At 36.3% G+C, this 11190-nt stretch overlaps 1 protein-coding gene across 1 annotated transcript; it reads left to right on the top strand.

Moving 5' to 3' along the window:
* The first annotated feature begins 358 nt into the window (after nucleotides 1–358).
* Nucleotides 359–10846, top strand: LOC113234275 (collagenase-like). Its single transcript, XM_026469574.1, has 7 exons — nucleotides 359–496; nucleotides 1579–1685; nucleotides 4756–4869; nucleotides 5996–6149; nucleotides 7135–7224; nucleotides 7812–8008; nucleotides 10064–10846. The coding sequence occupies exons 1-7, from the start codon at nucleotides 406–408 to the stop codon at nucleotides 10166–10168; spliced, it is 858 nt and encodes a 285-aa protein (XP_026325359.1). The 5' UTR covers nucleotides 359–405; the 3' UTR covers nucleotides 10169–10846.
* Nucleotides 10847–11190: the final 344 nt, after the last annotated feature.

Genomic DNA, 11190 nt, shown 5'->3' with positions numbered 1-11190 from the left:
CATTACAGGTGGTTTTTTTTCACATTTTGCGGGTTCGATTCCCGGTTCAGAAAAGCGATTATTTAAAAATCTTTGAATGCAGTTCGAATTGTTTTTAAAATCAAAACGAAGTCTTTTTCAATAAAATGTTCTATCAATGGTATTTCTCTCCATGTGGCATAGCCGTGGGACACCCTGTATACTTTATCATTACTTTTTTAATTCTACCGATTAGTTAATGTTTTCTAACACCAGTAGCGCGTTTTGATAAGATTAACAACGTGATAAGAACACTGTCTATAAATTAAAGATTTTCAAAGATAATTCAATAGTTAATATTAGGTAAAATACGTAACGTTTTATTGTAAATTAGTTAAGTTGAAGCGGTAAGAAGAAACAAGTAAACAGTAAAAAAACCTTGCAAACATGAAGCTGCTAATTCTTCTGTCTTTGATTTGTATAAGTCACAGTATACCAACATATGAGCCTGTGTTTAGGAATTATCATGAGGATATTGGTACGTATATATTATAATAAAGTCATTCAACGAGCTATGTAGCGAGCAATGCTCGGCATTTCTCGACGTGATCAAATCAGAAATGAGGAGATCCGTAGAAGAATGAAAGTCAAAGACTTAGCTCGAAGGATTAGGTTAGGGCACGATGGATGCACGTCGCGTCCGATCGGCTAGATAGGCAATCTTTAGGGTGGGCCTATGTTCAGCAGTGGACGTCCTCCGGCTGATATAATGATGGTAATGATAATATAATAATGTTTTAATAATACGAGCTCCGTACCTACCCCACCTACGACGGGGTCGGGCTTCTGCAGCGTGCGGAGTTTTATGGCAGCAATTCACTTGTACTTGTTAGTGGGTGTTTGATGTACTTGGAAAAATATTTAACGTACAGACAAACACTGACAAATATGTCTATACATGGACCCAAATTAGGAGTTAAAACAATGGATATGACCGGTTTACTTGCGTATTTGCCTCTTTGGCTTCTTTATTTATTTGTCAAATAGGCAAACTAGGCAAACGCCTACCTTGTTACACATGCCATCTACATTATATTATGGCGATTGTTTGAATTTTAGTGAAATTTTGTATTTGTTATTGTATTTTAAAGATAAAAATATCTTACTTTATTTTTTTTATAACATCAAGTGACGGGACGAACAAGTCGCGCGCCTGATGGTAAACTACACGCCTGTCCATGATAATTACAGTGCCACTCAGAGCTTTAAATCGCAAAGATCTGAAGGGCACTGCCATTGCGCCGGTCACCCTGTGACGTAAGTTGACAAGTCCCATGTGCTTGTAATTTCACCAGCACCCTTACTACTCTAGCCCTACTGTTCAAAGTTACATCGGCCGTCAAATTATAAACTGTCCAGATTGCATTCTATCGGCAGTCGCACTGTAGTAAGTAGAGTTTAAATAAAACGAAATGAAGATTTCAAATGCAATTTTCTTACCTTTGAAAAGTTGATTTCAGTTTGAGTTTCGACAGTGACTTAGTAAAGCTAATCAAGTAAGGTGTCTCTAGACGTATAATTAGTATTAATATAATGATACAATATTTCAATCAATTTTAGGTGTGAAGGAAGCAGCTAGAATAAAAGCAGCTGAAGAAGCTATGGCTTTCAACGGGGGAAGGATTGTAGGCGGGAGTCTGGCTTCTCTCGGGGAACATCCCTATTTGGTAAGATATTTTTTTAACTATAGGCCCACTACTCAACTGAACCAGTTCCTGAGATAGCTGCGGGTGCTGGGGGAGTGACAGTTTGAAAGGGTTGTAACCCTAACTAGCCGTGAACAGGTTCACGGCAATGAAATGGGAAACTTCCGGTCCACAAAATTTATTAAAGAAGTAAAGTTTAAAGAAAGGCTGTAACAATATAAAGGTAAATGTAAAAAACAGGTATAACAGTATAAAACACTCCCTACACTTTATTATTAAGGCACTTACCCCTAAATGGGCCGAAAAACTGAATTACAGAAATAGATACATGAAGGGTGTAGACTTATAAATTATTATACAGCTCTGACTGTTGTGGCGGTCGAGCTGGGAGTGACCGTGGTACGAAAACAAAATGAGAAAGTGAAGGAAGATGGAACAATTCAAATTTAAAATTTAAATACAAGTAAAATAAAAAAAATGATAAGATACAAGAGGAGAGAGGCGATACAAAGAGGTGAGACGACGGTGTAAGGAGGTCACACCGTCACAAGTTTATGCAATTATGTCACGCTGCACACGGGGTAATTTCAACAAGATTTTTCTGACGGTATTCAATAGCAAGTTGATTGAAAAAAAGCCTACCAAATTAGTGAGTACGTCGGGGATGGTGCAATTACGCGTAACTAGCTTTAGATCATGAGTTTCCATTTCGGTATAATGCTTACTGTGCAAAAATGAAGGTCGTAGCCATTGAAATAACAAAGAAGTAAGTGAAATTTGATTTGGTGAAGATACGCGGATTTTACTAATACTACATACGCGGCTTTGCACTATCCCCGACGAATGGTTGTTATGTGAAATAATAATAAAAAAACGTATTTCATTGCCGTGGGGCGACGGCTTAAGAATACATTGTCGCCTCCCCATACATGCCCGTGGGGGTCGTAAGAGGCGACCGAGGGCGTCACAAGTGTCCATCTGCTTAGCATTGTGGTAGGCTCTGTGCCGACTGGATAGCGACCACAGTACACACGGCGGAAAACCCTCCACAGTGAAACGCTTTTGCGAATCGCGTTCAGGGATCAGTTGGTGTACATCCAGTGCATTTGGCCAGACCGGCAAAATGATAGTGACGGAGTGAAGATATTTGTGTTTTCCATCCGTTACTCTCATCTCTGGACTGTATTCGCACTTTCCATCAGGCGCGGTGCAGTCATTTTGTCGAGTCGCAATAAAAAAAAAAAAAAAAAAAAAAAAAATATTAAAATGAATGTATGTACAACCCACTTGGCAATTACTTTCCCAATTTGAATACTCATAATAGTACAAAGACGTATATCACTAAAACTCATTCCCGCAGTTACATTTTTTGTACGATTCTGTGCGTTATTTATTCGGCGAGCAAGGAAAATTGTAACAAAGATTTTCCTATATAGTTGTCATTATTATAATATAATAATAAAATCTTTATTTTTTAAAAACATGGTTTCTTAAACCATAGTGGCTGGAGCCTCCTTTTAAACATATATAAACCAACTAATAATTCAAAACACGTTCCTCATTGCATCGTTCAAGATTATAATAAGATTTAAAAAAAATCGTGTGTGTGTGTGTGTGTGTGTGTGTGTGTGTGTGTGTGTGTGTGTGTGTTTGTGCGTGTGCGTGCGCGTGTGCGTGCGCGTGTGTATGTGTACGTCTATTTAAGAGTGGTTATCAAGCATAGCCTTAACTACTTCAGCTGTTTTCCCCGCATTCCATTTCGATATAATCTTTTTACACTCATAATACAATTTGCAGTACATTTTTAATTCCATATTCAAAGTGTTGTATATGTTGGCCGTACGTTTGTCGTATTGCCTATCTGCAAATACAGTGTTGGTACTTGGAATATCATCATATGCTAAGTTAATGTTTATGACAGTTCATAATTATAAAATTTTGTTTATGCAGAAGCTTATTTGAACATTAAAAAGCCGTAGTTGCTATAGCTGTGGACACAAACCTACTCATCCGTAGAACAAACATCTATGTGCAAGACCACTTGTTTTCGGACATAGTACATTACGTTCGTTCTTCTTTGATGTGGATGTTGGATCGACTGTTGGTCGATTTTATATTTCCGAAACGAAATGAGATATATGTATAAATTCTCAAAACACCTTTACATAGGTCTTAGTTTGAATAACGATATTATTCTCTTTTTGCTAATAATCACATCGGACTTTGTTCTTCGGATGAGTCGAAACTTTAGTTTAAGTATATTATAAAAAACTCACAATATTTTTCGGTCAAGAATTCCTCACACTTGCGTTGTAATCTAAACAAATTATAGGACCGCTTTGCTTTATACAAGTTAGGAATTTCGCATATTACGTTTCCTGTAATATCTATATAGCCCATAAAATGTGTGTGGGAATGAAGCGAAGACCGTAGACGATGTATAAGGAGCCTGTCATTATGGGGGTGACATTTTCTAATCAAGAAAAAACCCTCCTTAAATAAAGATTAAAAAAAAAAGAATATTATCATAACCTACCATTGACTTACAAATAAATGGACGACGGGTCTAATACAAAAACCACGAAAAAAATGTCCCAAGTCAACCTATTCGAAATTTAAATTGTTATGTCATCGCAGTATCGCGCTGTCCGTAGAACAAATGAAGACTAAAGCGGAGTGTCGCGCTCTGTATACGATTTTAGCGCCATACAAGTGCGGACACTTTTTAGCGCGGACCCGACGTCCATATAATTGTAAGTCAATGTAACCTACGATCGGAATGGGGTATAGATAAAGGCGCCTTCAAATTAGACGTTTCTAGAAGCGTTCCAGTGGCGCGTCTGGGGCGCTGCTAAATATTGTAAGTATGAAAGTTAGTGGCGCCACTACTTGCGATGACGGTGCAGTGGAAGTGCAAAGCTCTGATGCCACTGCAACTGTTATGGACAGATGTGTCACTTACCACCAGCCGCACGACATTAGTCCCGTCACTTGGTTATTATAAAAAAAAATGTTAATTGTGTGTTTTTTCAACGTGTAATAAACGATTAAAGAAGTAAATAAATAAATAATTTATATCCTTGGTTTTTAGGGTGGTCTGCAAGTCACTCTTGTGGATGGCCGCCTATCTGTTTGTGGGTCGTCGTTAATCTCAAACACCAGATTGGTTACTGCGGCACACTGCTGGAAACATGGCAGTATTCAGGTACGGTACAATATAATAGTATTTTGTATACACACATATCATAAACTCTGTATAATGTGTTCAAAAACCGCAAAGTACGACCAGCATATGGGTAAACTGTTTTGTTAGAACAAATTTCTTATCTGTGAAAATGTTATTATTGCTTCAAAATAACATCGAATTCGATGTTATTATTACATTAAAATTTCGAACATCCCTGAAAAACAAAACAATTTGATTGGACCTCAATTCTAATATCAGTCGAGATGAAGTTTTATTCGAAATTAAACGTCAATAGCGAACAATTTTGACAATTTCACACGTTACTTGATATCGAACGATATGATAATTGGGGCCGATTCTAGTTTGCCTATGAATTAAAAATAAAAACTACAGTTGTGCGTGTGACATGCGTGAGAAAAGTTTTTATTTCCCACCATTTCGCCAGTCGTAACATGCTGTTCCTGAACACATCACAGACAGCTTATATGTGTGTAGATAAAGCAGTGTATATATAACTGTACATAATTAGGCATTAATACACGGTGTTTCAAAGCCTTTCATTATGTAACAGTCACCTATACTACTATTATGCAATCGTTCCATGTTGCCGGTCCTTAATATCGAGTACCGTGTAAGTCTAATAAATAGATAAAAGACTTTAAGACCTAAATATGTAATGATTGCATATAAGACGCTTCGACTCTGCGCCAGTCTGAGTTGAACCTTAGAAACGCTGTTAACGCGCGATGTATCGCGCATTTTGATAAACGACAGTTTTAATTTTAGTTTTGATTGTTAATTTTAGAAATGAACTACGTGAAATTCTATACAAGTTTCTTGCTTGTAACGCGATATTTGCTCGCTGTTACACTATAGCGTTTGCGCTACAGCGCATCTGCGGCGCGTGCGCAGATGACGAAGCTCTGAAAAGAGCGTCGTTGTGATATGGTTTATGATACACGAGTAGAAAAAAAGTCATCGTCTTTAAATCTTTTATCTGAAAAGTTTTCATTTTACAGATGTTTCCTTAAGATACCAAGGGGCGAAGTAATTTTTGTTTTCGAATGTTTTTTCTTTTACACTTGTATGTGGGCAGTTGAAAAATATCAACAAAATTTACATTTTTCCCATTTACTTTCTACAGGCTTTCCAATTCACCGTAGTACTGGGGTCCTTAACGCTCTTCACAGGTGGAACCCGTGTGGTTACGTCTGATGTCGAAATGCACGCCGATTACCAAGAATCTACACTGAATAACGACGTAGCCATTATTGTAGTACCCTGGATCGATTATAACGGTAAGTGTTACGACGCACAACGTTGCCCAATGTGATGTGGATACATCGAGTATATAACCAGAAATAGAGACGAAATGTCATTTAATTTGTTCGAAAACCATTCTGACAAATCATTACGGTGACAACTGCGCTCTGATTGGCCAGCCCGAATTCGAAACAATTGACGGGTGTCGTCAATTGTTTCACTTAAAATCAATCGGTTTAACTTGAGCTTTGCTATAATGGGCGAAAATTGCAAAAGTACATATTTCATATTTAATTACCGATGAAATGTGATTCCGTTTGTTTTGTAATTAGATGTTTTGCTGTTTTTCCCACACCACGGAATTGAACAGCCCCCATTGTAATTATCTTTATTACAATAAATACAGAATATTCTTGGAATATACGGAGACGTACACACAGGTCAGTTGTTGGCGCTGTACTATTTCAGCTTTCTCATTTGTGATTCAATGCAAACGAAAGTTGATATTTAAAAGTGATAGAAGGCCCATACACGTGATGAGTTGCCAGGGATGGATGGCCCTTATTCTATTCTATTCTATTCTATTCTATTTCTGGTTATATACTCGACATGTGAATACAACCAACATAGAATTAATTTACATAAATACAATCATCATCATCCACAGCCTAAAATCACAGCACAAAAACTCGATAAACAGAAAATTGAAAATTTATTAAAATAAGCCTTACCGATGATATGAAATACCACCATGGGTAATATCTTTGGTGCATCTATAATTTTTCTACGATTTTAGAACATTTGCGCTAAAGAACTGACACAACAACCGATAATGACGGATAGAGCTCATGTAAATGTAACTACGCCTACAGTTGGCTTACGTGCTATGCTTACTTACCACTACTACTGTATTTATTGTTCTGTGCGTGCACACATACAAGTCACGCTGCTACGTCTCTATGAAGTTACACTGTGTATCTTATTGTACTATGGTTTATATAATTTTTGTTACTGTTACAGATAATATTAAAAATATCAATCTGGCAACCGGTAGTAATGCCTTCGTGGACGTCATGGCCACCGCAACTGGCTTTGGAAGAAGTGTAGACAGTGAGTACCGTCTTGTACTAAATAACACCATTGTAATTTGTTATCGTTTTCTTTGAGATATAAATGTTCAAAAATTTCGATATAATGCTATTCGAAATGCACCAATGTCACTTAAAAAATCAAATAGACCAAAATTAAAACGCAAATTTTTGACACTATGTTACCACATTACTCCATTTGTGTCGAAATGTCGAAATAATAATATATAAGAGTAAAAAGTACTATTATAATTTAGGGTCGCCATTATGAAAAATAATAATATATGAACAACGAAAAAGAAATAGCGACTCTTTTATTATCAGAGGCTGGGAAGTAAAGGATTGCTGGACGAGTCAGGCAGTCACCGTTCCCACCGAGGCATATATAGTGCTTTTCTCAAACACTACGAGGATATAATAAAAGACTAAAGAACGAAGTCGAATGTGTAATAAAAAAGTAAAACAAGTTTTCCATGATAAGTTTTGCTTCTTGTTTTAAATTAGGCGGAGTATTTTTATTTGTAGTATTTTCGAAAAAAGCTCTTCCGTGCATGTTGGAAATATCCATTCATTCACCGTTCTCATTCTAAATTATTAAAAAAATTCCAGACGGTCCAGTACCACAAAACCTGCAGCAAGTTGACTTGCCGGTTATCAACAACACAGTTTGCGCGAACGTCTTCGGGCCATTGGTGATTCTCGAATCCACGTTGTGTGCGAGCACAGCGAATGGTCGGAGCACTTGTGGAGGAGACTCAGGTGGACCTCTTAGTGTCTATAATAATGAAACCTCGGAGCATCTATTGGTGAGAAACTAATTTAATAAGGTTTATCAACTAATAGAAAACTGCCTCCCTTAACATGACTACATTAACCGACATATTTAGCGAAATCGAGTTATTAGGTGTACCAATTCATCGAGTATATAACCAGAAATAGAGACGAAATGTCATTTAATTTGTTTGAAAACGGTGACAACTGCGCTCCGATTGGCCAGCCCGAAATCGAAACAATTGACTGGTGTCATCAATTATTTCACTTCAACAGGTTGTCCAAGCAGGTTGATATTGACCTTTTTAACACTAGTGTTGCATCGGTGAAGCGTCTTATTAGTGGTTTGTTTTTTGACGAGTAGCTAATTGTTGTGTGTGCGATTATGTCATTACCTATATAGTATAATTATTAGTTATATACTCGTAGTTATAATTTATAGCTCTTTAATTAACTTAATGTGTATCTACCGGTGAGGACCTATAATTGGCTCTCCGTTTTTATTTAAGTTTATGTTATGTAGGATAGCCGTTGGTCTTCCTAAAATTAAATTAAATAATAATAACACGACCAGTTTAACTTGAGCTTTGCTATAATGGACGAAAATTTAAAACTTTACATATTTAATATCTATTTAATTACCGATGAAATTTGATTCCGTTTGTTTTGTAATTAGATGTTTTGCTGTTTTTCCCACACCATCGAATGGAACAGCACGCCATTGTTAGAGATATTATCTTTATTACAATAAACACATGTCACACACAAACACACTATTTCAGTTTTCTAATTTGTGATTTCAGAGCACACGAGAGTTGGTACTTAAAAATTATATAAGGCCCATTTGCCTGATGATTTAAAATGGATGTCCCTTTGATTGATTATTTATTCTCTATTTCTGGTTATATACGCGATAACTCTGTCCTACCATTTATTAACGACAGCTCGAATTCTAATCAATTATAGTGATGTCCGTTTCCGATTCGATTTTTTATAACAATCGATTTTATTTATGAAGAACTTTTAATCGTGAATGCGAGCAGGTTAAAAAAAAAGATATTGTCTGATTGGGATCTTGATGTTGCCTTTAACAATTTGTGTACTCAAGAATTAATGTTAATGAGAATTTAAATGATGATTCCCGTTCTTATGGAGAATAATCTGACGGTTCATTTTTAATAAACAATAATTTTAGAATTTATTAATTATTGAATTTCATTATAATTTATTACGTATAACACATTGACTTACAATTATATGGACGTCGGGTCCGCGCTAAAAAGTGTCCGAACTTATAGGGCGTTAAAATCGTATACAGAGCGTCATTCACGCTTTAGTCTTCGTTTGTTCGACTGACAGCGCGATACTGCGATGACATTACAATTTAAATTTCGAATAGGTTGACTTGGGACATTTTTTTCGTGGTTTTTGTATTACACCGTCGTCCATTTATTTGTAAGTCAATGGTATAACATAATACTTTCTTCATTATAATCTTCGTTACTTAATCTGTGGGCTCAATAAATATCGGAGCTACAGAGCACGTTGTTTCACCAAAATTAAAAAATAAAAGAGTCCAGGAAGTACCTATTGCATTATTTTGTCCATGGTTGTACGTAGTAATTACGTAACTTCGGAGGCATGCATATGTCAAAGGTTAAGAAAGCGGTTCGACGGCGTATAATAACATATCTGGAAACGAAATCTATAACTATAGTATTTTAGTTTCAATTATTATAGATAGAAAAATTCACTTCGAACTGGTTGGATTCGAACCAACGTCCCCCAGCAAACCGTGCCAGATACTACGCCAACTAAGCCACGGAACGAACCAACGGACCTCACGAATTATTCCATGTGTTTGTTGCAAATCTTTGTTTTAGTTTTTGACGATGTTTTGGCTGTAGCGCCATCTGTGAGAAATCTATGAAATTTTTTTCAACTCAAGGTTCACAAACGACGCGTGTTGGAGTGCGCGACAGTTTATTCCTTTTCCTTCCAACGTCTTTACACGCGCGCTCAATTGCTGTATCACGCGCGACTGTCTGTGTAAAACCGGCTATTAACTACTTTTGTGCTCTGTCTGTTAGATCGGGGTGTCGTCCTTCGTGGCGGGCAGTGGTTGCTTGAGCGGGTTCCCAGCCGGCTTCGCGCGTGTATCTTCTTTTGTCAACTGGATACAGGCTAGAATGTAAATTGTAGACAAATATTATTAAAATAAATCAGCTACAGGAGAGTGGACCACGTTAACCTATCGACTTGCTTATAAAGAGGGGACCCGAGCGTCATCGATAAATTTGAAAAATAGGTATCTGAAAAAAGTGTTGCCATCGCTATTCTCCTAAATACAGTGCAGCAAGGACAACTCTAGCTAAGTTTTGTAGTTAGAAATAAGTAAAATTTGAAGTTTGGCTCTCCACGATTTCCTCTTTCAAAATTAGATCTATTTATCAAATGTTTGACATATACAATGAGAAATAATTGTACCAAGACTCTATGTTTTCCTTTTTTTTAACGCTTGCCACATTTATGTACTAGAAGTCTGTCGGCAATGACTAAAACTAGGTCATTTTTGAAGGGTTTCCAGTGCTTTTAAAAAGAAGATATCAAAAAAAGGAAAACGTAGAAGCGTAATACCGGTAATATGTTAATGAAATGCTTCTCTCGTGTCACAAAACCACACCACTCGCGTCTCTTCTTATAATTAATGTTGTTAAGTGATTTTTCTTCTAAATTTTTCTAGTTATTTTATTTAAAGAAACAAACTTTGTTATTTAAGCTAGAGTACAACGTAATGATGTTTATCTAAGACACGTATGTACACTATATGTTCCTTATAAGTCTCTTATTTGTTTGAAAAAATAAAGGCAACCTAAATGATTAATGTTTCATTGCTATTTCGAAGTTTACAACCCCTGACGCGGCAACACGTATTAAGAATAATGTTTTTTTTTCAAGTATTTGTTGATTATAAGAAGCCGTGAAATATTAATGTATAATAATACCATAAGAAGATAATTAAGTTCTTTATTGATACGTGTTTTGAAAAAAAAATTGCAAAACAAAAAACTTTATAGAATATTTTTATAACATTTTCTAAGGTCTTAAGAATAATCATCCCTTTGCTTCCAACATCTCGCTAATCACTTATTCGACATTCACAGCCTACTAAAGAAGAACTACAAGTGTACCGTACCAAGTAAAAGCCGCAATGTAC

Source organism: Hyposmocoma kahamanoa, unplaced genomic scaffold (assembly GCF_003589595.1).
Source record: "Hyposmocoma kahamanoa isolate Upper Pololo Valley unplaced genomic scaffold, ASM358959v1 82, whole genome shotgun sequence".
Classification (NCBI taxonomy): Eukaryota; Metazoa; Arthropoda; class Insecta; order Lepidoptera; family Cosmopterigidae; genus Hyposmocoma; species Hyposmocoma kahamanoa.
The sequence above is the reverse complement of the archived record's forward strand: the minus strand, read 5'-3'. Positions and strand labels throughout refer to the sequence as shown.

Coding starts and splice junctions, on each gene's coding strand:
- LOC113234275 (XM_026469574.1), top strand. CDS start 406: ATGAAGCTGCTAATTCTTCTGTCTTTGATTTGTATAAGTCACAGTATA. Junction 497..1,578: donor GAATTATCATGAGGATATTG/GTACGTATATAT, acceptor AATCAATTTTAG/GTGTGAAGGAAGCAGCTAGA. Junction 8,009..10,063: donor AAACCTCGGAGCATCTATTG/GTGAGAAACTAA, acceptor TCTGTCTGTTAG/ATCGGGGTGTCGTCCTTCGT.